The 27,025-nt window shown below is 41.5% G+C and overlaps 1 protein-coding gene across 1 annotated transcript in view; it reads left to right on the top strand.

Moving 5' to 3' along the window:
- Nucleotides 1–19,069, top strand: part of LOC144368123 (SH3 domain-containing kinase-binding protein 1-like) — a 41,754-nt gene extending 22,685 nt beyond the window's left edge. Inside the window, exons 3-7 of the mRNA XM_078026696.1 lie at nt 5,926–6,035; nt 10,221–10,349; nt 14,628–14,896; nt 18,039–18,102; nt 19,028–19,069. Coding sequence (XP_077882822.1) covers nt 5,926–6,035; nt 10,221–10,349; nt 14,628–14,896; nt 18,039–18,102; nt 19,028–19,069 — 614 coding nt within the window. The remainder of the gene's footprint in view (nt 1–5,925; nt 6,036–10,220; nt 10,350–14,627; nt 14,897–18,038; nt 18,103–19,027) is intronic.
- The last annotated feature ends 7,956 nt before the right edge of the window (nt 19,070–27,025 follow it).

Genomic DNA, 27,025 nt, shown 5'->3' with positions numbered 1-27,025 from the left:
GTGGAGGAGTCGGATAAATCAATAAGGGCACTAAATGCTGAGATCAGACTGATGGGTAAGTTGGGAAGCACTCATTCCAGGCCTTAGGGTGCAGTTTGGCTTCTTGGAAGAGGTCTGAGTTGTACCCAGCCTCTGTGGCTCAGAAGGAGTTAGTTAGACATACTCAGGCACTTCATACATCTTTCTCTGGTGGCAGTACATGGAGTAGTGAGGGGCTTAAAGTGAGAAATGTATTACAGTGGTTCCAGGCAAGAAATTTGGGCAGCTTTAATGATCTAAGACAGGGATATGGAGAACAAAGAATGGCTTCCAGAATTATTGGGAGGTAGTGATGTTGCCAGGCTTCAAATGTAATAAACTTCCGTCCAAGGGCTCCTTTTCAAGTCCAGCGCTGTGAGCTATGATGAATCAACAGGGCCATTTAAGAGCTCCCAAACAGTTCCATTGGTGACAGCTGACTTGTCTCAGACTTTTGACTGTTCCTCCTCTGAGTTTTCAGTGGATATACTCTGGGTCACCTGTGGTCACTAGTACCATTCCTCCCATCCATGGAAAATGAGGCTACATTTTCTAATTGAAGGGCATGACTGAAGTTCCTGGAAAATGGGCAATTCTTTGTGCCATGAAGAGTCAAGGGCCTTTTCCAAGTTAATTCTATCATGTCCAACATCAATTATCTCCATATGTCTGTAGAGGGGTTTTCTTCCAACTGTCACAAGAGCCAAGAGCCTCTCATCCTTATGAAACTTTTAAAAAATGCCCCAGCACTTGCCAGTTTAATAGTTTTGGACTAGTTTATGGGCATTAAAACCATTTTCTATTAGGAGGAAAAATTCCCAGCTAGGCTGAGAAAGCTTATATCAAGTTTCAACTTGATTCATTTCAAAACCCGCCATGAAAATTGGGACATTTTCTTCGCACCACAATGAGTTAGTCATGGAAATTCTACCTTAATCACAGCTGCCATGGCTGCAGTCATGAGGAGCATGCTCTGGGCCACTGAAAAGTTATGTGACAGCATTGAAGAGTTTGTCCCCTTTACTGTCAGAAAGCAGAATTATGTTGCAGTTTGTGGTCTGTGGAAGTATAACATGAGGTTCCTTTTTCAGCAAGTGACCTCATATGTGGTGCATGATTTTTTGTCTTGTTTTATTTTGTTGTGGGGCTAGGGATCAAACCCAAAGCCTCATGCATGCCAGGCAAATTCTACCACTGAGTGACATCCACAGCCCACATCTTTGTCTTTATGGCAGTTCAGTTTGGTTCTTGTTTCAAAAAAAAAGTGCTCTTTAAAGCTAAAAATGTAGAAAGTTAAACTTGGTAGAAATGTTCATTAAGAGGCTAAGAGAGGCTCCTCCTGAGGGAGTCTGACCCTCCTCTTACTCTCAATGACAGAAATGAGGCAGTCATCTCAGCCATCTGTCTTGGAGATGCTTGCTAAGTGTGGCCAGGTGCCAACATGCATGGGTCTATTTAGTGCAGACCTTAGCCAATAAAGTGAAATGGGCAGCCAAGCTTTCCCTGGAGATGTGGCACAGAATGCTGCCTTCTGCCCTGGCACTGCTGCCTCATGTCCCACTAGGAGCCACCTCTCTAAGCTATACTCCTAGACTAAGAGCTATCCCTGAGATGGTTTGTTCATTTATTCTTTCATTCCTTCGCTAACAGAATATCCGGGTGTTTTTCCCCTCAGGAATGAGCTAGACTTTGAGAATGCAAAGATAAGTTCCTGTCCTCCTGGGGCTCACAGCTTAAGTGTGGGTGATAGACACCATGCCTCTGAGTCATTCTGGAAGCATAATTTATTATAGAATGCCACCTCAAACATTGTCAAACCCTAAGCTCCCAGGTGGACTTAATTATTTGAGTAGGATGAGAAGGGTGGGTGGAGAGTGAAGAGGCTGTCCTCCATAGAGTTGAAGCAAAAGTTTCCTGATGTGAACTTGGCCATCCCTATGTGCCAGTGGACATGCCAAGCCCAACCCAAGGTGGGCCTAAGACTGTCCCATCTGTTCGCCTCACTCTAATGTCCTTGTCTCATGCTATTCTGCTTGCTGGGTCTACTCCTCTCTCCAGCTGCCGTGTGCCTGACCTGTTGCCAATCACCTGAGCTTTTAGCCACCACTTTCATCCAGTGCTCCAGGAACTATGTCACCCCTCAAATCAGGCCAGCACTCCTCAGCCTGACATTGGAAGACCCATCATAATGATGAGATTACCCCCTACAATTTTTCCCAGCAGGCTCTTCACTCACTGGGAACACCCTAGAATGTTCCACCATTCACCTGGTGGCCTCCCCTCTCCATACCTCCACTTGGTCAAATCCTTCCTTATCCCTTCCTGCTCTAAACCTCCACCTCTGCTACAGCAGTGCTTTTCACACTTTGCTATGGTTCGTATCACCTGGGGAAATGTAAACCTATCAATTCCCAGGCTGTACACCAGACCAGTTGAATCAATAGAGGAATAGGATTCAAAGACAAGGAGTATGTGTGTGTGGGGGGGGGTGTTTAATTGTCCAGGTAAGTCTGCTGTGCAGTCAAGATGGAAAAACAGTTAATTAATCTTTAATTGTTCTTTAATCACTTTACCCTGCTCAGTATTTGCCTCCAAAGCTTGTTTTAGTTTCTTGGATAGGGTGATGATCTAGCTTGTCCAGCTCAGTCCCAAGAGCCCCCAGCCAAGGCCCTTGGCTATGACCTATTCATTGGAACTTTTATACAGCCTTTTCTTCTACCTCCTCTGCTGTCTGTCTGCTCAGCAACTGCTCCTCAGGCTTTCTCTTCAATCTTGTCCTCTCCCCTGCCCCAGGCTTCCTCTTTCCATTGTGCTACCTGCCGTCCCCAACCACCTTCACCCCCACCAACAAACCACCCTGTCTTGGGCCTTACTCCCTTTTCCCCAGAGTGGCCAGGGATCTTCATAGATAACCTGCTAAACTCATTGTATGTAGAGTACATGAAAGGATATTTGTGCAGCATTTTTCTGTAATAGCAAAACATAAGAGGGGGAATGATTTGGACACTAATTATCCAACGATGCAGCATTGAGTAAATAAATGATGAGTGGCACTGCTATAGATTATTACAATGATCAAAATATTTGTGAAGATTTTTTAGAGACATAGCATATAAGGGTAAGTGAAATAAGCAGAATGCAATATTACATATGATATGAGCTATGCTCTCTATTTTATAAAGTCCTAGAGGAATAGGACTTTAAAAAAACAGTAGTTTTCCCAATGTGATACGATTATAGTTGACCTTCTTTTGTTGTTAACAAATTCACTTCTTTTTTTAAAAAATCAGGTATTGAGTATTTATTACTTTTGTGATCAGAGAAAAACTAATTTCAAACAGTGAGGGAGGGGAAGAGAGGAAGGATAGGAAAGGAGAAGGAACTGTGGAATGAAATTGACCAAATTATACTATGTACTTGTATTAATATATCACAATGAATTCTACTTTTATGTATATCTAAATGCACCAATACTGTGTCTAAACGAACCCCACTATTATGTATAATTATAATGCACTAAAAGTGAAAATAAAACAAACCAATAAATAAATAGAAGGAAGCTCAATAGAGTAGAGGAAAGGGGTGGGGGAGGGGGAGTGTAGAAGTCCTAGGAGTTGAAATGGAGCAAATTATATTCCATGTATGTATAACTGTGTCAAAATAAACCCCACTATTATGTATAACTATAGTGCACTGATTAAAAAACTAACTAAATAGAAAGATTGAGGAATATTAATGTCAGTTAATGGCCTTTTGCATCAATCCACCTGTGTAATGGGAAATTTCCATTTCAGACAACAGGGAGTTGGTAGAGGTAAGGGTAGAATCTGAAGAAGAACCTGTTAAGAAAATAAGATTGTTTAAAGGGAAAGCCCCTGAAAGGGACTAGTCTAGTGAGCCAGCTCCTCCCCTGACCCAGATCTTCATGGCACCCCATGGAGCTGGCTGGAAAAGTGGGTCCCTTTATGACTGTCACCTAGGTGCTAAATACTAATGGGCTTCTGCTTGGCCTCCAGGTACCACTGATGATTTTCTTCAAACTGTCTTTGCAGGTGGTTAACCTTTGATTATTTTTATCTTGCACTGATAAGAGTAATTATTTGAGTTATTATTCATTCACCAGGTGCTAGAATAATGTCACTTAATATAATTCCAGGTATATTTTAATGGCTTCTCCGGACCATTGCCTTATGCTTAGTTTTGCATAGTCCACTAAAGGAAATAGTTTGCAGATAACACCTGCCTATTCATTAATAGAGTAAAGCTGTCACACAGCCTAACTATTATAACCATGAGCAAAAAAGTTCTCCCCCAAATATGGGGGGGCACACATAATTTTATTTTTAACTTCTCTGCCCTGAGCCAGCGTATTTGCAGTTATGGCAGTTAGGATACTTTCAGCTGCAAATACAGACTATCTGATAAAAAAAATCACCAAAATAATAGGGGTTTGTTAAAATCACATGACAAGAAGTCTAGGCACTTGGTCATTCCATGGTTGGTGGTTGGTGGGCAGGTCACTGGGATTGTCAGTTACCCAAGCTCTTTCCATTTTTCCACTCTTCCATCTTCAAGATCTCCCCTCATGGCCATGCCTCCTCTTGTGGTCCCAAGTTGGCTGCTATAACTCCAGGCATCCTCTCCTCACCCAACAGCTTCCCAAGTCAGAAGGCAGAGGGATATAACACAAAAGACCTTCTTCTCACTCATCCCTTTCTAAACAGAGAGGAAATCTCTTTCCTAGAAGCTCAGTAGACTTACCTTTATTTCCCAGTGACCCAAACTGGGCTACATAGCTGTCTCTAGACCAGTCATAGGACTGGGCACATTGTCCTAAGACAAAAGTGGGGCTGTCTTAGAAAGGAGAGTGGGGAATGGTTTGGGAAGGTCATGTATGCCATAGCATTTAAAACACAGTCTACTTGTGGCAAAGAAATGGTATTGTCCTAGTCAACAGCAGTAATGGTGCTCAGGGTCAGTCCCTTTCTGTTAGCCATTCCTCTGAGCATCCCACACACATCTGTACTTGGTTTGTAGATCCCCAGAACTCTACAGAACTGCGTAACCCATTGGTATGATCATTCATTCAAGAGGTTGGCAAAGTCTAGTCAAAGGCCTCCCTCCAGACATGTGTTAGACACATGAATGATCTGTTTCTCTGAGCATCAGTCACTGGGATGTAAGCTCTCCAAAGGCAGGGCCCATTTCTGCCATGTTCACTGGTATAGCCTCAGGATCTTTTGCTCTGGGTGACAGAGTAGTTGCTCAATGACAAGGGAATAATGGATGAACAGACTGACAACTGCAGAAGATAATAATGACTCTGAAAACAGAAAGGGGTTGGGCTCTGTGAGTTATTTGAAGAAGTAGAAGTTTGGTTTTCTCTCTAAGGAGTTTACAGACCAACATCAGGGTGACAGCTGATAATCAGACTACTGATTATAAAGCAGAGGAGGAGCCTGTCCCCTCTTGTCTTTTGGAATCAATGACCAGCATTCATTTGCCTGTGGCTATTGTACCTTGTGATAACTGCCTTTTGTGTTGAGACTGCAAGAATGTTTTTATCCACTAAAATGGACTTGGATTTGTGGAAAAAGAGAATTCCTCCTTTAATCTTCTTTTTATAGCTTTTTAAAGATTTATGGATGTAGTTATTGAAGGGAAAAAGAAAAATCATGTTTCTTTCTCCTGCTTATTGGCTTGTGAAACTAAGAAGGAAATGATTGTTTCAATCAGTTTGAATCATATTTATTGAATGGCCAAAGGATGTAAATGGCCTTTGTAAAAGATGAAGGAAAACCCAGATGGAAAGGATGATTATTAAGAAAAGAGGTACTTGTGACATAATGTAAAAGCCTTTCTCACTCCTGTTTTTCCCTGTAACAATTGATTTTATTTTTGTTTTAGACCTAGAAGGTTTTGACTCCGTGGTATCCTCTACTGAGAAACTCAGTCACCCAACCACAAGCAGACCAAAAGCTACAGGGAGGCGGCCCCCATCCCAGTCGCTCACATCTGTAAGTGTTTCCTCCTCAGGTCTCCTTGCTTCTCTACAGCTGAAAAGCAGGAAACATTAGAGATTCTTGCCAAGGACTCTTCTGCAAATGGCTGATTGGAGACACCCGAGGAAAGGGAGGCCATGGGATACACTTCCAACTAAATGTGATTTAAAAGTCTTCTTGAATCAAGCAATATTTCTATTTGTTCTTTGTGTTTCTGCCAGCAAAGTGGCACACCCTCTTCCCTCCCACCTTCCCTCTCTTTCCTTCTAGACTGATTCTTGCTTGAACCTGAAATGAAATTGGTAAGAAAAATGTCATGTTTTATGGTGGGAAAAGGAAAATGAGACTGATATGGTTCATAAACAAGACAAAAGATTTACTAAATAAAGACCTGCGGCTATACAATGCTAGGCAATAGCCTTTGTCTCCCAAAGCTCTGTCATCTTCACCCTTCCATGGAATAGCATGTGGACCTTCAGAAAATTGTTTTTAGACTTATGAGGCAGCTGGTTATGTAGAAGACACCAATCAGAATACACAGAAATTTTTTTGTTTTAGTCATTTGGAATAACTTCTCATTGCAAACCTGTTACTTAGACCAGATTTTTAATAACATGATTTATAAAGAGAGTAAACTTGTAATCCTTCCCCTAAAACAAAAAACTATTAACCTCTTACTATATATCCTTATTTTTTTAAATTTCTATTTTGTATATATAAAATTATTTCTTCAAAAATGGAGATTATGGGCTGGAGATGTAGCTCAAGCGGTAGCGCGCTCGCCTGGCATGCGTGCGGCCCGGGTTCGATCCTCAGCACCACATACCAACAAAGATGTTGTGTCCGCTGAGAACTAAAAATAAATATTAAAAAAAATTCTAAAAAAAATGGAGATTATATAGTATATATTGTTTTGGACCTTGCTTTCCCCACCTTAAATTGCACACCTTTCTCCCCAATCATTGCCCCTTCTTCCAGAACAGCACATTTAATGGCTGCCTACTCTTCTAATGTGTGAGTATATGACAGTTAAACCAGTGTACTATTACTGGATGTGTATGTTGTTTCCGGTTCTGTGGAATAATCTTGGTGCTGCTCCCAAATTATTCATTAGACACAAATTTTGTGAAATTGGGTCAAAAGGAAATGCATAGTTTGCTTTTGCCATAGTTTGTAAATTTCCCCTCCACAAAGATTTAAAATACCTTCCATAAGCAGTATGTGTGTGTGTGTGTGTGTGTGTGTGTGTTCGTTCAATCTGTCATCTGTCTATCTATCTATCTGTCTGTCTGTCTAATCTATCTCTAATTATCACATTGCCTTGTTCTTGCAGCTCTAAGGTCTTATAACCTCCACCTAGATACACCAAGGAATTAACCTTTCATAGGTTTCCCAGGACACTTTCTCTTCTTACCTCATCACTAATCCCTCATAAGCTGTCACCATTTAGAAGAAAAAGAATGCCACTTCCTTTGAGCCTCTTCTCTCATATCTACCGAGTCTGTAAGTGTGGTTTTAAATCGTCCTATTTGTCCTCTTTGTATGAAACAAACCTAACTTTGCATTGACACCTTTTTGAGAGAAAGACTTGAAAAAGCGGCTTCCTTTTTCACTGTTCTATAGAGTTCTGTGGCAATGCTGCCTTCTCCTTTCTTCCTTTCCTTCTCTCTCTTCACACCCCACCTCAACATGCACGTACACACAGTCTATTTCATTGCTTCTTATCATCTTTCCATTTCAATTTCTCAGTCTTCTCTCTTCCACCTTCTCTATAAATCCTTCATCATTTTTATTTTCTTTCCAATTTCTCTCCAACTTTTCAAGGTCTAGAGAGCCCTGTGGCTTCCAGAATTAAATAACAGATTTTAATTACCATCCTCACCTCAGTTCATGCATCCTCTGCCTGGGAGTTGTGTGTACTTTTGGGACAAAGTTAAGGCATCTCATCCCTCCCACTTTTGAACTATACAGTTGTTCATTCATGCAACAGATGTTTATAGACATCTATCCCATGTGGACCAGATACTGTGCCAGGTACCAAGGATCTAACTAGGAATGAGAACTACACAGCTACTACCTGCAGAAAGCTTATAGCACAGTGACTCAAAGCTTGACATTTTATAGGGAGTGATTCTGCTTATGGACTTATGACAACAGAATACATTTGTGCTTTAATGAATTATAGTGACCATGTTCTCTTCCCTTCATTCCCATCTGCCCCCATTTGGATGTATACATTGAATTCCTATTTACTCTTCTTACAGTTAGCCCTTGTGGGTTTTCCATATCAAAATGGAATCTGTGGATAGGGACATATTGCTAAAATGCCACTAGGGGAATTATTGAGGAAATGTGCCTGTCATGATTCCCCAGCCTGCAGCCATTCATCCTAATTAAAGCTATTTACGTTTATAGGATTCAAAGAGCAAGGTTTGATTGGCAGCTTGTGCAATACAGGTTATATAGGAAGAAACAGGCTTTTTGAATAAAAATCTCAAAATTAAAGGATCCAGGCATTGCGTGGTAGTTAAGCAGTTAAGCCTAGATTAATAAGAAAGCTTGGTTGGGGGTGTTATTTTAGGTAATTGGATTTTCAGATTAAATGAAGATTAACAAGTAAGATCTCTTAAAGCACAAACTTTGCTTAAAAATTCCCTAAAATATATTAAGTTTCTGCCTTAGTAAGTAAACAGAAGAAAACAAACAATATTTACAGGCATAATTTTTCTATAATGACTTTAAATGGTGATTCTGAAAAGGAATTTTTTTACCACAGGGATAGAAGGCAGAGGGATAAGGCTGAATATGAGCTCACCTCAAGATATCTCTGGAAGATTCTTTATTTTAAAAAAATTCCTTGCTATGGGAATTTTTATTTTCATTTGCTTTGTTCTAAAATAGACTAATTCTAGCTCAAGAATCATTTCTAACTAAGTGAATTCTGGTGAATTGGCCCCCATTCACCTGCTTTTTGATCTTCACAGTGATCCTCACAATGAGGCAGAAAGGGCAGGGGATGTCGTCTCATATTTTACCCAAAGATGCTCCATTCTATAAACATACTTTAGTAAATACAGACTTCAAAATGGATAACAACTGGTGACAGTAATGAGGGCAAAGATTTAGCTGCAGCTACCAAAGAAGAAATGGGCTTGTTGTGCTAGCAGGCAGGGCTGTGCTCAAGGCCTGCAGAAACTCTGCTCACCAGATGTGTTAGTCAGTTTTTCATCACTGTGACAAACCCAATAAGAACAACTTAGAGGAGGGAAACTTCATTTTGGCTCATGGTTTTAGAGGTTTAGTCCATGGTGGACCGGCTTCATTGTTCTAGGCCCAAGGTGAAGAAGAGCATCATGGTGGAAAAGCAGCAGAAGAAAGTTCATCTCATGGTAGAAAGGAAGTAGAGGGACTATAGGGAGATGCACCCTTGCAGAGCATGTCCCAGTAACCTGCCTCCTCCAGTCACAGCCCATCTGCCTACAGTTAACCACCCAGTCAGTATCTTCAAACTAGGATAGACTGATTAGGTCATAGCTCTCATGATCTAATCTTTTTTTTAACCTCTGAATCTTCCTGTATTAACAAAGGAGCTTTTGGGAGACACCTTCAAACCATAACTCAGGACCACAGGCCTGGCGGTCCCTTGCCTTTAGAAATGGTCTCCTCTCAGATAAGTCTTTTAGGGCACTTCAGTGTAGTACATTTAGTGAACCTGATAAAGGGTTGAGGAAAAGAATAAGAAAAGATGGAGGAGAGAAGCATGAGAGGCAGCCTTCTGTTGACTGTGGGTTCTTCCCCACCAGGCTGAGAGCCTTGTGAGGGCAGGGATTGTGTATGCCATGTCACCATTAAGTCTACAGTATCTAGCTCTGTGCTGGACACACAGTAGCAAATGTTTGGAGAAAGGAGGGAGCAGGAAAAGATGGACAATGGCTGCTTGTGTGGATGAAGTGATTGATTGGCATTGGGGTAGAGATCCTGGCTTAGGAAATCTTGTTTCTTGGTCTCAGACCTGCCAATAATCAGCTCTTATTATCTCTTGTACACAGATATTAGCACTCTCTGCCTCACAGGGTTTTAGTGGAGAGACAGAGAAAATAGAAGTGTCAAGTGCTTTGAAAAGCATACAGCATCATATTAACAAAAGCTGTCAGCTAAGGTATGATTCTGACAAAAGCATTTTCTTTTGGCTTTATCCAGTCCTCCCTTTCAAGCCCCAATATCTTTGACTCCCCAAGTCCCGAAGAAGATAAAGAGGAACACATTTCGCTTGTGCACAGAGGAGTAGACGTGTCAAAGAAGACATCAAAGACTGTTACCATATCCCAAGTGAATGACCAGCCAGGGTGAGGTGTCCCTGCCCTTTCATGCATGCACTAACAATGGGTTATAAACCAAAGCAGGATAAACAGACAGTTGCAGGTTTTGTCATTCTTTAGTAACAGTGATTACTATAGTCATCAAAGTCTCTGAGGCATGTTGCACAAAGTGTCCCAACTGGGCAGAATCAGTGAGCTCAAATTCAGCGATTTATTTACTACATTTTCTCTTGTAGCAGAACCCCTTTTCAAATTGTCATACACACACAATCACAAATGCCCTTACAACCAAAACAACTTTAAAAGCCTTCATGTTTCTAGAGAGACTACAGTAAATATTAAATGTTGTGTTCTTCTTCTTACAGATCTTATCTTTTATGTTCAGAGCTGGCCAAAAATTATAATTAGAAGTTCATATAGGGTCTCTTTTTTTTTGTAGCAGGGATTGAATTTAGGGGCACTTGACTACTGAACCACAACCCCAACCCTATTTTGTATTTTATTTAGAGACAAGGTCTCACTGAGTTGCTTAGTGCCTCACTTAGTTTCTAAGTCTGGTTTTGAACTCGTGATCCTTCTGTCTCGGCCTCTCAAGCCACTGGGATTACAGGCGTGCACCATTGTACCCAGCCATAATATGGCCTCTTAAAGCTGATTTGATTCATGTTCTAGAATACATTTATAATCTAAAATATTTTAATGCATTGCATGCCCAGGGATCCCAGGGATTAGTAAGGACACTAAATTATTTGTGAGAAATAAAGAAGATGACATAGCTAGGCACAGTGGAATGTGCCTGTAGTATTAGGATCTTGGGAAGCTATGACAGGAAGATCACTTAAGCCTCAGAGTTGGAGGCCAGCATGGGCAACATAGCAAGACCTCGACTCAAAAAAAGAGGGATAGCTGAGAGTGTAACTCAGTGGTAGAGCATCTGCCTAGAATACACAAGGCTCAGGGTTCCATCCCCAGAATCACACACACAAAAAGACATTGTTAGCTACTCCATTCAACTTTTGAAGAGTAAGCACCCTATACAATCTCTGTTCTGCCTATGAATATAAACCAAGATTTAAAAATTCCTTTTTCTGTTACTTTAAAAAAAAAACAGTCATTTGGGATTATTTTCTCAGAACATTAGCAATCTCTTACTGTCTAAAAGTAGAGAACTAGTCTTTTGAAGCAGGAAATAGCCCAAGAAGTCAAAGATTATGTGAGATTTTTCTTCTCATGGATTTTTTTTTTGGGGGGGGGAGTACAGGGATTGAACCTAGAGGCACTTAACCACTTTTTCATAGATTTAAGAATTTACATGTATTTTTTTCCTTAAAATCTGTTACAGTAAGCAAAACATGATCCTATAAGACAGATCAATTTTAACTATCCACAAAACCAAAGCATTCTTTCTTTATAAAGAATTCTATGTACTGAAATTGGATTTAGAGCCCACCACCATCACCAACCCCCCTTTTTTTTTTTTTTTCTGGTTTTCTCTGACATCCCTGGGGTGTCTTTACAGTGACATCTAGTGGTGGATAATGGCTTTTGTGTTTCTGATTTGCAATTCTATTCCATTAGCCTATTTCACTTCCCTGGAGTTGTCAGGTTGCATTTTTCAATGCTTCTAGAAATTCCACTTGAACTAATTTTATCAGGGAGTGTGGTGATCTATACTCTGTGAGAACTTTAAAAACACTTGTTAGTTGAAATGGGCCATGAGAGCCAGTCATACAGGAAATGCCAAAAGAAGCATTGATTCAAGAATATCTGAAGTCAATATTCATTGACTTCAGATATTCTTGAATATCTGGTAGGTCGGGAGAAGTACGAAAGGATGCAAGATGGGAAATGGGAGAAGGCATGAGCCCAAGAATAGGTAGTTAACAAAAAAATAATAATAGGACAGCACAAATCTTCAGACTTGAATCCTAGTTCTGCCAGTGATTAGCTGTGAGACTTGGGGAATTACCCATCCAGCTCTCTAAACCTCAGTTTCCTGCTTGGTGAAATGCTTGTGCCAGTTAATCCCTGTTTAAATTGTAGAGCTGACGTCCGGCATGTGATCAGCACTCCATAAATGTCAGTTCCTCTTCCCTCGTACTATAACTCCTACTAACAACAAAGCACGGGCTGGCGGATCACTCTGCCTGGCAGCAGAGAGCACTTTTCCTCAATGGTAACTTGGCAGAGAAAAGGCGAGCAGAGAGGCTGGGAATGATGGCCCATCTGCTTTGGCTCACTCTTTCCAGTCTCTGCCTCTAGCACAGCCTGAATCCAGACTCTACGTCCTCACTGCTATGCCAGCCAAGCCCCTTCTTGGCACATGCCCTGGGGTGGCCGGCTGGGTGCCTGCTGTTGGAGGGAGTCCCGTGGCTATGGTGCCAAGCTTCACCAGCAGCCTCAGCTTCTGCTCTATCACTTACCAACATCCTATTCCTTTACTTTGCTTCCTCCCCACCTGCCTACCAACTCACTTCCCTTTGCCAGTGTCTTCACCCTGGACCTTCCAGGTGCCTCTCTCCTCTCCTCACCTTCCCAAGACTGTACCAGGTCCTGTGCCCTCCTGGCTTTCTCAGGACACTTTTCCATCAGGCTTCCCCCACCTCTCTCCTCCATGTTCAGCCTGACCCTCCATTGACTCTTCCCCCCAGATATCACGCAGCTCATAGTCTTAGCCATATCTGAAAACAAGCAAAACCTTTCCTTTAACATGTCTCCTCCTGAGGCTTCTGAACAAGTTTATGCCCTCCTCCCTCCACCCTATCTTCCTTTTTCAAACACATTTCTGGGAAGAATCCTCAATTTGCTGGCCAGAACTTCTCGCCTCCCGTTCAGAAGCTAATCTCCTTCATTGTGCTACTGTCTCCCTTGCACTACCAAATGGGCTCTCCTGTTTTCCTCTCAGCACTCTTTAGCACTGTTCAATCATTTTTTCCCCTTCCAGAAACTTCTCCGGGGGATTTCCATCATCCAGGTCCCTCTACTGATCTTGCTTCATCCCCTCTCTTGCTACTCTTCACAGTTGTCAAGGGTTCTCTCTCCCTTCTCTCCTTGCCTGTTCACCTTGGGCATTCCCTAGGTTTCACCATTGGGCCTCTTCTCTTCTAACTCTGTCTTATCTGCCCCCATGGCTTCTACTCCCTTTACCCCAACTCAGTCTTTTAGTTGCTGGCTGTGTCTACCAGACCCATCCCCTTGTGTCCATCCCTCACTCAGGCTCCTAAAATTCGATGTGTCTAAAAGAGAAATAATTATCTGGGCTTTCTACGGGCTCTTCCTTCTATGAAAGATACAACCTTGATACCTGGTTCTTCCCTCCCCACGTGTGGCCCTTGATCCATACTTCCTCTTTTACCCTCTGGGCTGTATCTCATCTCCCTGGTCAAGGGGCATATCCTCTGTGAGGACTGGGACTCCATCAGCCTCTCCTACTACCCACCCCAACACCAGGTGCTTTGTTAGATGTGCTTGACTTTACCACATCTGTCTATTCCTTTTGGCTACTATCCAGGTCAGACCTTTACTATTCCTGGTTTCCATTGTGTGAGTCTCCCAGCAGTTTTCTCCAGCTCCTGCCATCCCTTGGGCCCTTCTGTGTCCACAGCAATCTTTAGCAGGCTCCAGTCATTTTCTCCCTTTCAGCCAGCACCTTCTCCCTCCCCAGCTTTGTTCTCTCTCCCTAGCTCTCTCCTGCACCCTGTGACCTACTAAGCATGAATGCACTTTGCTTTCTTGTGTGTAGACAAGAAAGGCTTTTTCTAGGACCTTCTCTCCTCCTACATCTTCGTTCTCCAACCATCTCTTCTTTCTTCTGCCCCCTCCAATATGGGGCTGTCAGCTGCTCCTTCCTGCTGCTTTCCTTCTGGGATGGTTGCCCCTTAAATGAATTTCTGGACCTCTCTGTGCTTCCTCTTTCTTGTGCAGTCTTCCCCCTCATCTGCAGTGTACTGATTTGTTTGTCTGTCTGCACTCCACTGGTTTCTCAGGCGAATGTCTTCCTCACTTTCAAAGTTTGTGGAACCTGGAAAGCAATTGGGTATCTCTATATTGTATATGAAACCAGTAAGAAATTATCTATCCATAAAGAAGACCATATTCCCCCACTCAGGTTGGGGACAGGCCTGCACCAAATCAGCCCTTAGTGGCTTCTGGATGAAGGAATAAACAAGTGAAGTGTGCAGAAGGAAGTGGGAACAGGGATGTTGAAGGAAGGTCTCACTCACCAGAACAAGGAGATGCAGTTCACAAATCCCTTTCTTTGAAGCCTCTTCACCTTCCCTCATCACAGGTGTCTGACAACAAGGCATCCCTGCCGCCCAAGCCAGGGACCATGGCAGCAGGCGGCGGCGGACCAGCCTCTCTGTCCTCGGTGGCATCCTCCCCACTGTCGTCCTCTTTGGGAACAGCTGGACACAGAGCCAACTCCCCATCTCTGTTCAGCACAGAAGGAAAACCAAAGATGGAGCCTGTAGCCAGCAGCGAGGCGGCTGTGGAGGAGCTAAGGACACAGGTCCGCGAGCTAAGGAGCATCATTGAGACCATGAAGGACCAGCAGAAGTGAGTGCCCAGAGACCCTTTGCACATGGCTTCTAGATGGCCCTCCACTAGGCCAGGACCTGGGTCTGAAAGTCTGGGTCCTATCCTGCCCCAAAGAGTGAGCCAGATCTCCCCCTGATGATGGCAGCAGTGGTTGGAGTGTGTGTGAACCCCAAGAGGCTTAATTTATACTTAAGTTATGCTGTGTGTTTTTATGTTCAGTCTACTGTGTGTAGGCAGGGCATAGGCTGGCCATGGGGTATACAGAATGAGTTTGTGGCAAGGACTGATACCCTTAGCAGGTTCCTAAAAAGAAAATTCTTGAAATCCCCTATAAAATACAGTATTTCTGTGTTAGTCAGCTTTCTATCACTGTGACAAAATACCTGAGAAAATCAGCCTTAACACAGGAAAGGCTTGGGGCTGAAGTGTGGCTCAGTGGTAGAGCACTTGCCTAGCATGTATGAGGCACTAGGTTCGATTCTTAGGCTGCATATAAATAAATGAGTAAAAATAAAGGTCCATCAATATCTAACAAAAATATTTTAAAAAGTAAAATTAAAAGAAAGAGGAAAGAATTATTTTAGCTCATAGTTTCAAAGGTTTCAGTTCATGGTTGTTTGGTCCCATTGCCTTCAGGCCTGTGGCAAGGAAGTACATGATGACATTATGTGATGGAAGAAACTGCTCACCTCATGGCATCCAGAAAGCAAAAGAAAAGAGTTGGCCAGGGTCCCAGTATCTCCTTCAAGGGCATACCCCCAATGACCTAACTTCCTTCCATTAGACCCCACCTCCAAAAGATTCCACCCCCTCCCAGTAGTACCACAGGCTGGTAACCAAGCCTTTAACCCATGGGCCTTTGGGAAACATTCAAGATGCAAACTATAGCAGTACATATACCACTTATTAAATAAGCCCAACAGCCAGATTTTCCTCTAGCATCAGAAAAATTGCAACTTCTTCACTTAGCTGCCAGATGAAGTAGTTTGCCTGTATGAGGAACCATGACATATGAGGATATAGGGAATATTAAACCTGAGACTTCTCACTTAGCAAGATGTTTTTACTATGAGATGGAGGGGACTTTCTCCGTGTGTGCCTACACAGACTCTCTTGCCACATCTCTCATCCTCAGGGAGAACTTGGATGGGGAGAGAGACCTGTGAGCAAAAAAAGTGTCATATATCAGTATCACCCAGGATGCTGTTTGCAATGACAAAGCTGGTAGAAGGATTAGATATAGGGGCACTTATCTGAGGCAACTGAGGCTCAGAAGAGATCAGTTTGCTCTTTCTTGAGGGAACTGGGGCAGGCATCTCAAGGAAGCATTTCCAAGTAGGATTTTAAAAAATGATCCAGGATTGCGAAGAGCATAGCACTCTAGCAGAGGGAAAAGCAGACTCGTGAGTATGCATTGCAGCCTAGTGGGTCAGCCCAATGTGTCCCCTGGTGCCTGGCTACCTTGTGACCAGGAAATGCATGGGCAAATGTGGCCAGACACCTGAAATCACACCCTTCGGAGGGAGTCTGGGGCTGGCAAAAGCCCTCACTTTGAGCAATGTGACTTTAAGTAGGTTCTGTTCCACTTAGGTTGGGTAATGTCAGTTGAAATTGGGGCCTTTTGGACTAACTTCCTGCCCAGTGGAGACTCATCCAATAAATATCAAGAACTGGCAGGTTGGTACTTAAGAGAGTCTCCTAAGACCAGCCAGGCTGTCCCTAACTCCGTAAAGTTCCCAGCTCCTATCTGGCTCTGGAGGTTACAGGTTTGGGTACCCAAAGCCCCATTCATGTCCAGACAATGTGTGTCCCTTGCCTAGCAATGACCCCATGGCCCCAAGACATCCCAGAGCATTGGTTGTCAGACTTTCCTGTATCCGAGGTTTTGGCCCATTGTACCCTATGAGAGATGCCTGGGAGCTACTATGTACATGGCTGAAATGCTTTGCAGTCTGTGAATAGCCACCTCTCCCCATCCCCAAATGTGCTCTGTGTTCAGAGGCAAGCTCACCTTCCATACTCTTCCCTGGCTTTTCTTCATCAACTCCCCATCTTCCTTTTTCCTTCTAGACCCACTTTTATTAATTTAAGGCTGAGCCATTTTCTTTGGACCAATTTCTCCAGCTAACTTCCCCTACCCAGACTTAGCTTTGCCTGACATGGTCTTCCTAAGATTAGGCCATTCATTTAGGATCTCACCTTCTACTTCTTTCCTAAGCCCTAGGTGGTTCCCACTGAGATATGGATACATAATGTGTACTTGAATAAGTACAGCAGTGAGTCACAACTGGTTAATGTCAGATAATGTGTTACAGCCGTGCTGGGGTACTGTTAAAAGTACAGTGACCATTGTGATATTTACCTGAAATGAGCAGATGCAGTATCACTGTTACTGTGCTGTTTTCAACCCAGCTCATGGAAATGTACATATAAAATTAAGTGTTTGATATCTTAAAAAGGACATAGCTCTCAGACCAGTGTTTGGATGGTTGCAGTATCCCATGTATAGAGCCATGACTTTGCAAGATGATTGGTTTTGTTCTACTTCATTGTTTAAGGTTGGAAAAGGTATAGGCCATGTATCCTACTCAGGTCTGCTTTCTTTCCAACATGCTTGCCACATTGTTTATTCAGTTATTTCACCTCCAAGTTTTTGAATCTTACTATTTGTAGGATTTTGTAAAACTTGGTGAAAACATACTTGTTACTTTTTATTCATTTAAAACTCTGTAGAAAATGAAGGAAGTAGAGATGGAGTGGTATTTTGTAATTATATTTGAAGACCAGTATTCTGTTACAAAGGAATAATTAGAGGGAAGAGGACAGAATATGAGCCTGGATACCTGGAGTCTGTTTTTTGGGCAAGTCAGGCTAGGCACTCTGGGCCTCAGTTTCCCCATCTTCTCCTTTTGGGAGAAGGTTGGACTAAGGAATCTCAAAGATCATTTCTAGACCTACCATTGGAAGGCTGTATATTTTGGTGGCCCCAAAATAATGTCAAGCCTTTCTGTCTGAAACAAATCTTAAGCAATAATAATGCAAAGAAAATCTGGTCCACATTTTCTTTGTAAAAGGAACAAATGGATTTAATGATAATAAGATGTTTCTTGTCTCTTATTGGGCTTTTGTTTAATTCCATTGCCGTCTGTCTGCTTTTCAGACGAGAGATTAAGCAGTTACTTTCAGAGTTGGATGAAGAGAAGAAAATCCGGCCTCGGTTGCAGGTGGGTCCATCAGGGCCTTATTTTTAAAATAAATGATTGTTACTTTTCTGCAGATTTAGAGGCACTTTTTGTGACAATCTTCTTAGAATTGTATAGTCTTACTACCCAACCTTCCCTGGATTCCATAGGTCTTGGGGAAGGGAAACATCAGTAAACATACCCCCAGTGAGGCTTCTCGTGTGGAATTTATCTTAAATGTCTCCTCTCTGAAAAACTCCCTCTGGTTTCCAGAAGACTTCATCATAGTACCTACCAGAGGACATGGAGCTGGGGAGGCCCCGTTGCCATCTGGCTTCCATCATACGGTCACTGGGACTTCAGAGACAGTAGCTGTCCATACTTGGCACTTCCTCTTCATCTCTTTACTTCTCTCTGGTGGTCACATCAGTCCTGCCAGGGTATCTGAGCTCTGTCCTGCTCTAGCCTCTGATTCAACTATGCCATGACCAAATGATGGAGAGTATGTGGGCATTCCAGTTGACCAAAGGTCAATGCTCAACTTTCATCTAGTTGTTGCCCTTAGTGATGAAGACACATGCTATTCAAAGAAAGGATAGGTAAACTCACCATGACTTTGGAGGTGCTTACACATACCCCCTTGGGCCAATCACAGCTGTCTTCTGACACCGTAAGATGGTCCAGTGTGTCAGGAAACTGGAATCCTTGCTGCTTTTGACAAACTTTGGATCCAAGTAACCTAAGAATTAAAACATCTACTTTGTTCCTAGTGCATTGTGCCTGTGTACCTGTTATTAAGGCTTATGTCATTTCTAGCACTGTCATTGATTCTGCATTCAGATATCATTTCACCTTTGAAATTTTCAGGTTGATTATTTTCTTTCCACTGAGCAGGTTGATTGTCTTCAACTTTTATGAAAGCAGCCAATTCATTATAATTTTGTTTGATTCTTTTTTCCTTTTATAGATGGAAGTGAATGACATAAAGAAAGCTCTTCAATCAAAATGAATACTTGATAACTGAGATGTCTCATTATTCATCCTGAGTCCAAGACTCAAATTTTCTGCCCCAGCCAAAATAATCTTGTGCCAAAAGATTAAAGGTTTGCCTCAACATGTCCCTGTTTGAAAGATTAGCACAAAAGTCTTGATAGCACAACACAAATTCCATCCAAGAGGAGAATCTTCCCCATGGTGTAGTCCTGGGTCTGGCACTGGTTGTGACTTAGAGCAAATTGTGCTACAGGCTTTTCTACCTTGAGATCTCATGCGAAACGAAAACTCAGGCAGTTTAGGCCATAGTGGTACTATTTTGATGATATTTTCCATTAATAAAATGTAACTTCAGATTATTCGTTTACAAGCTTTATAATTTTATGAGTTTTTAATCATGTTTTGTCACTGATGACCCTAGTGTTTGTACTACACCTAGTCAGAAGTGAGTGTCTTATTCTTTGGCTTCAGGTGAAAGCTGCCTCGCTTTGTGTTTCCCTTTAGGATTCTATTACATATGCAATTTTAGATCCAACCCATCCCTTCCCCTGCCAGCAGACCCCGCCACCCTAAGAGAAATTTTAGCTTATATATGATTTTATATTTACAAAAAAGAGAGAGAGAGAGAGAGAGAGAGGGAGAGAGAGAGAGAGAGAGAGAGAGAGAGAGAGAGAGAGAGAGAGAGAGAGAGAAATCTGGTATTTGCAATGATCTGTGCCTTCTTTTTACCACCCTCTTGATTGGAGCTTTTGTGATGCAGCTACCATGATTCAAAAAAAAGAAAAAAAAAAGTAAGAAAGAAAGAAAAATCTGCCACTTATCTAAGTCCACTAGAGGCCACTGTCTTCACAGCTTCTCTCACCCTAGCCAAAGGTCCTAAGAGGAGATAGCTGAGAAGTTGGGCTCTGTGGTACCAGCTGTGACTTTTTCAGTTCCTCCTACTTTTAGGTTGTTCATGAAACTAGAAATGTCATCCCTGCTTGATTTTTCATCAGCCAAGTTAAACCCCTGCTTCCTGTCCTTTGCACCTTTTGCGTGAACAGAATATGCATTATTAAAGCAAAAATAAATAAAAGTAAAATGCAAATGAAAACAAGGGGGGGAAAGTTGTATTATTTCCTGCACTGGGTTATCTGTGTGTGTTATTGTTTAAACTGTATTCACATAATGTCATTTGCCTTGCTCACTTGTAACCCCTTCCTCAAGTCCAAGAGAATGGGAGGGAGGGTCTTGTTGAAGTATAGCCATTGGATCTTTCTTGCATTTATGGAATTGCTTTTTCCTTCCTAAGGAAAGTGATGTTTGCTTATCTGCTTTATCTTTGTAGCACATGAACAGTTCAGCCTTAGAATATGTAACTGTTTTACATCCTTAGCTGAAAATAAGGGGCATACTGTATTGCACAATTGTTCAGGGGTAGAGATGGAGGATGTGGTCCCTTAATGGCCCCCAAAGATGTTTGATGTGTTTCTAAGCAGCTGCTTTGCCTAATTCCTGAGTTTTATAGTGAAACTACGAAACATTAACAGATTTTACATAGCTGTGATAAATGCAAATTGATAACAGTGAAGGAATGATGCAAAAACTCACATTATTCATCATTGGAAGTATAACACATAAATATCTCTTCCTTTCTCTTTCTCTCTCCCTTCCCTTGCCTTGCTCTTGCCTGGATACTCATCCATTCTTATTGAGGCCATTACTTTCCTCTCAGTATTTACAAAGCCCCAATGCCCTGGTCTTCCTGAGCAGGAAGGGACACAGTTAAGGAAAGGGAGTGTGTAAAGAAAGAAACCTCACACCCTTTATTCCCATGTCTGGATATATTGCCTTTTTAGCAGTCTTGGTCTCAGTGTGCTCGCAGCCAGAAGCACCAAGTTTCTCATGGCAGCGTAAAACATTCCTGTACCCCTTGACTGTTCTAAGTTTTTCTGCATTAAACTTGAAGCCTTCAGAGATTCCCCACCACCTAATATAAGAAAGAGGATTGGGTTCTTCAATGTTTGAATTTTTCATTTACTCATCAAGAAAATCCCTGATGATATAGTTTTATATAATGTGTATACAGAATAGGAATGTTAGTAATTAAATTGAGATTTTGGGGCACCCTCATGGGGCACTAGCAACTTGGAATGTAGAGAGCTGATGTATTCTCACAGAGGCCATTGGCTTCCTTTGGATAAAGAGAGGGAGAAGCGATTGTAGAAAGAGAAGTTGGCATATCCAGCTTCATTACTGCCCCTTGGGCTAACGAGCAAGAGGATTCTGCATCATGGAACTGTATGAGCCACTGCCCACACAGCCACCATCTTTACTCTTGGCAAAATGGACCCATCAAGAATATTGAAAAGCTTGAAAGTATCACTTTTGAAAAAAAAATTCTTTTGCATTCAGCATGGACTCAACCAAGCATCTATGGAGATTATTTTTTTGCTTAATTTTCTAAAGTTGTATTTAGAAAAGTCTTAAGTATTGTGCTTTGTAAAAGAAGATGATTAAAATGAAATTTTGTGAAAATATTTTTGTTCAAAGCTGTCATGGCCCAAGAGGAATGGTTTCTTGGAACATAAACCCTTTTTCTCCATCTTACACAATTTGATTACTCTTATAGAAATGTCCTTAGAAGACATGAAATAACCCATTAAAAATCTGTGCCTATGAATTCCATTTTTTAAATTGTTCAATTTTACATTCCTATCTAAGCAGAAAATGCTAGTTAGGTTTTCATTCTTTTTTAGTGTAAAAAATCATTAAATTATCATTATTCAAATAATTGTGTAAAGCCACTTTTATTCATGTAAGGCCCTCTAGGAGCACACACAAGTACATGATTCATTTTCTGCCATAAGGACATCCTGTATCTATCATCACATGTGTATCTCTGGTTAGTAATGGCAAGGTTTATTTCTTTTCATAAGCAGCTCCTTGATGGGAAAACTGCAGGGTGTATAATTTATTGTTCAGAGTTGCCATGGTCTGTATAAAAATAATCCTCAGGTGTCACAGAGGCTTTTTATTGTAACCTGGGGTCATTATGGTCCTAACCCCCACACACACACCAAGATTAAGGTTTGTTCCTCTAGTTGTTTCTTTCACAGATTAATATTAAGATGTTTCAGCACCAAGAGGGCTTGGTGAAAAGCATTTCCCTTTGATTTTGTACAAATGAGAAACAGAACAAAGAGACACATGCATGGGTGATGGATGTTTAGCATGGTTGATTTTGGCATCCAACAGAGGGAAAGCTAGGTTCTTAGGACCAGGGCTGGGAACTGAGCTGCTATTCCCAAACTTGGTTTGTTAAGGGCTAAGGCAGAGAAAACCCTCCCATCCATAAATAAATGTCAGTGGCAAAAGGACTGAAAGGGGGATCAAGTCTCTTAAAGGGATGAACCTTGCCTGTTTCCTTGTTCCGTCCTTAGGGTCACTGAGGCTTGGTTCCCAACCCATGCAGCTTAGGTGACTCCTGAAGCCAACAAGAACCCATGCAGAGCATGCAGGTTTCCCAGAGGGGGGTTTATTTCATGCCTTTTCACTCTTTTACAAAGCGAAGTGGTCACAGAGGCAGCCCCTTCATGCAAACAGCAGTATGTATTTATCATGTTCATGAATTTGGAATTCAAAGTAAAATGTGCTGTTCCTTTTTTCTTGTTAGAGCAATAGGTGATGACTTATTTCAACCAAATAATAGAACAAGGTGGTCTAGTAGGTCATAGATAGAGTTTTCTGAGGAGGAAAAAAAGAAAAGCTAAATTCCTGATGAACCAGTTTCATGGTGCCATTTCTTTAAAGGGTAGTATAATAAGTTTAATTAACTTATAGAATAACCTTCATCTATGTTCCTAGTTCTCCAGAAAATTAAATTTTATTAGCAAGCTTTGAGCTCTGTGATAGAATGGTGCCTTGAAAGTGCAAATTTTGTTTATATTTTCATAAGTTTTAAGGGGTTTGCAAACCAATTCTTTTGGTACTGAGGATGAACTCAGGGGTGCTTTACCCATTGAGCTACATCCCCAGCCTTAATACTTTTTATTTTTAAACAGGGTCTCATTAAGCTGCTCAGGGCATCACTAAGTTGCTGAGGATGGTTTTGAACTTGTGATCCTCCTGCCTCATCCTCTTGAGCCACTGGGATTACAAACAAAAACCATGAAGAAATAATAACATTTCCAGGATTATTTCCCCCAAAGAAAAACAGTTGTCTTAAGAAATGGGAATAATTCTTTTTAAGCTTCATGATTATTTCTTAGACTCAATTGGAGAACCAATAATTTAGCTGGGGCTGAAGCTCTGCCATTGAATACTGAAAGGAGACAGATGAATAGGTATTTTAGATACTTGTATGAAAGGGCCACCCATCCCCCTGCCTGAGTCCTGGGAGGGGGACTTGGAAAATGTTATTGTTTTTTCTCAATCAGGGTGATCTCCTTGGAGGAAGTGAATCTGAAATGAGAAGGACCTGGATTGAAAGAGGGAGCCATATCAAAGGGAGCTTCAGGCCTGGAGGTAGATTTTATCTACTCTCATAGCAATATATCTAGTGTTGAGAATCTGGGATAGGATGATAAGACAAAACAGAGTGACAACTTTCATGTCAATAGCAGACACCTCACATTGCTGAGGATGGGCCTATTAACAAGAGCCTTACCAATGAATCTCTCATCTTTTAAAAACATCTAGTTGACCAGAGTGATGTATACAGAAAGTTCAAATGTAGAACACAGTCACTTGTTCAATTTTTTTCTGATTGTGAAGCTACTATTATATTGTGCCCAAAGTACAAAACAGAAAATATAAAGAGAAGACAGGAATGATCCCAATCTCAGTCAGAAACTGCCTTTAACTGTTTGGGTCTCTAATAATCAAGGTCATTCGGTATATATAGTTTTATTTTTATTCGTGATATTAGCTTCTCATTGTCCTTTTTCAGTAATAAGATTTCTGATGGCTATATAGTATTCCACCTATAGATATGTCAGATGATATTAAGCCAATCTTTGATCAAGCATGTATAGAGTTCTTTTTTTTAGGTATAGAGTTCTTATGATGTGCCAAATGCATGATAGGTACTAAATGCTTCATAGCAAGGTAGGCTTGCTCTCCGAGCTCAGAGCCAAGAAGGGAGAAGTAGTTGAGTAAACAGGCAAGTCTTTGTAAATGAAAACATGATCACAGAGAAGTTTTTTAAGGCTTTGGAATCAGAGGGGGGAGGTGCCCAGTGGAGCCATGAGGGTGGAAATGTTCAGGAAGGAAGAAAGGGCATTTTTCAATAATTTTGATTTTTTTTTCTTTTATAAGTAAATCTGCCATGAACATCTTTGGGCATGAATCTTTTTGCTCACATTTCTGGTTTGTCCTTAAGATAATTCCTAGAAGTGGGTCATAAGTATGCCCAATTATAAACATGGTTTAATGCACATCAGTATACAAAAGTGAGTAACCACCCATCTTTCTTTAAAGTTTGCTTTAAGCCTCAGGGAGTGTCAGGTGTGGATCTCTTCCTTCTGGCTGGTTACTGGTGAAATGTCACCTCCTTAGAAAGGATTTTCCTAACACCTTAAATAAATGCAACTTGAGCAGCAATCCAGCACAATTCTCCCCATATCAATACTTTGTTTCATACTGAAACCAGAGTTTTGAGATGAGACTAGATTCATAGCTTTGCCAATTTTCTTCTGGGGTCTTATCTCCCAAATTTGAAGAATAAAATCCATGGACAATAACAGAAGGGAAGAGTAAAGTGAGTAGGATTTACTTAAAGAAGAGCAGGAGGGGACTGGTAGCAGAAAAACCCTTTTTGGTGTGCTGGTTTAGGGGCTATATTGTTTTGGGAAGAGCTTGGAGCAAAATCTATGTTAAACAGTCATTGAAAAAGTTTCAAGATTCAATTGTGTCCTTTAGCCTGAGGTTTACTCCTTCCTGTAATTCCCTTCTGGGTTCTTCCCCCTCCCATCTGGGACAAAGGAGTTGGCAGGAGTTTTCCCACAGGTGAGCCTCAAGATCTTTTACATTTGAAATAGGCCTTGAAGATACTCATTAACATTTCTACTGCTTAGGCTCACAGTGTGGTTTCTGCATTTGAAGAAAACCTCAATCTGGACCCAGCACTTCTTATTGCTGACCATTCACTATTCTTTTTTTTATTTATTTTAGTTTTTTAAAGATAATTTTAATATTTATTTTTTAGTTCTCAGCGAACACAACATCTTTGTTTGTATGTGGTGCTGAGGATCGAACCCCAGCCACACGCATGCCAGGCGAGCGTGCTACCGCCTGAGCCACATCCCCAGCCCCCATTTACTATTCTTATTCAATACTTAATATACATTCAATCTGTTTTCTGTCTCTCCTCTTTGAATGAAACACAATGAGGATAGTGACTTCACTGCTGTATCCCCAACACCTAAGACATTGACAGACAATAACCACTAGATAGATATTTGACTGAATAGATGAATTGATAATTATGACTGATGCCAAATGGAATTCATTCTATAAATTTGAGCAGCCCAGTTTTATTTTTACTAAAACTAGCACACAACTAGAACATTAGGGAAGATCTATGACAAAAGGAACAGACTTGAAGAGAAGCTTCAGAGGCACTGCACTTGTACTGGAGTCTCAGCCAATACCTGGACCCTAAGGAGAATGCTTTTGGCATCAACATAGTTCTAGAAAACAAGCTCCCAAGGTCTGTATATCATTGTCTTGAAGATGGTCATCTAGTATTGGGAAACTGTGGCTACCTCTGTGTTAAAACATAAAGCTTTATTTTCTTTTAGATTTATTCTGGAATAAAATTCTTTGTTGACGCTTGACCCTTCTCTTGATGTCAGATGAAAACCTAATTACTACTTCTCAGGGCTGACCATCTGTCCTCAAAGTGATGAATAAATGAAACATATCCCTGAGTCCTGTGCCTCCAAGACAAGCCACTGGGAAGTAGTTCTTGCCAGTGTGATTCCTGGAAGAACAGCATTAGTATTGAATGAGGATAGAATAGATAGTAGAATTATCAGGCTGTCAGGATAATGGGCGTCATTCAACCACTACAGAAAGCTAACTGATAAAGGGATTAATGGGCATCATTAAGGCCTTCTTCAAATATAAAAAAAAAATGATGCTCACCTGTGGAAACAACTCCTTTGTTCCAGAGCCTTGGTGCTATTTTCAATGTCTGTTCTGAATAGATTTTGACCAATGGTTTTTGTACTTTTTCAATGCCTATTTTACATCATTTTGTTGTTGTTGTTGTTTGTACCAGGGATTGAACTCAGGGGCACTCAACCACTGAGCCACATCTCCAGCCCTATTTTGTATTTTATTTAGAGATGGGGTCTTACTGAGTTGCTTAGTGCCTTGCAGTTCCTGAGGTTGGCTTTGAACTCACAATTCCCCGGTCTCAGCCTCCCAAGCCATTCGGATTATAGGTGTGCACTACTGCACCTGGCTCTGGCTCTATTTTTTATTTTGAGACAGGGTCTTGCTAAGTTGCTTAGGGGCTTGCTAAATTGCTGAGGCTGGCTTAGAACTCACGATCCTTCTGCCTCAGCCTCCCGACCCACTGGGATTACAGGCATGCACCACCATGCCCAGCTATTTTAGGTAGATTTTTACCAATGATTTTGGTATTTTTTTCAATGCCTGTTTTACATAGATTTAGATTGATGTTCATATCCAAAACCTATATAAACCCCTAAGCACACCAAAACAGTATCCTGCTTCCAGGTCCCCTCCCACATTGCCAGGGTTCTATCTTTTCTCATTAAATAAATCCTACTCTATTTGCTTTTCTGTTCTGTGATTGCCCATGGATTTCATTCTTCAAGATTGCAAGACAGGAACACAGAAGGAAATTGACACAGAGTCACTGTGTTTGCTGTGACACTAAGAGCTGTGTATCAGGAAAAATCCAACTTTACAGGCTGCAACCCTCAGGCTGCTGACCCTGGTAGGTATCTCCTGCTGTGTG

Source organism: Ictidomys tridecemlineatus, chromosome 2 (assembly GCF_052094955.1).
Source record: "Ictidomys tridecemlineatus isolate mIctTri1 chromosome 2, mIctTri1.hap1, whole genome shotgun sequence".
NCBI lineage: Eukaryota > Metazoa > Chordata > Mammalia > Rodentia > Sciuridae > Ictidomys > Ictidomys tridecemlineatus.
Note: the sequence above shows the minus strand (reverse complement) of the source record. Positions and strands in the feature narration are given on the sequence as shown.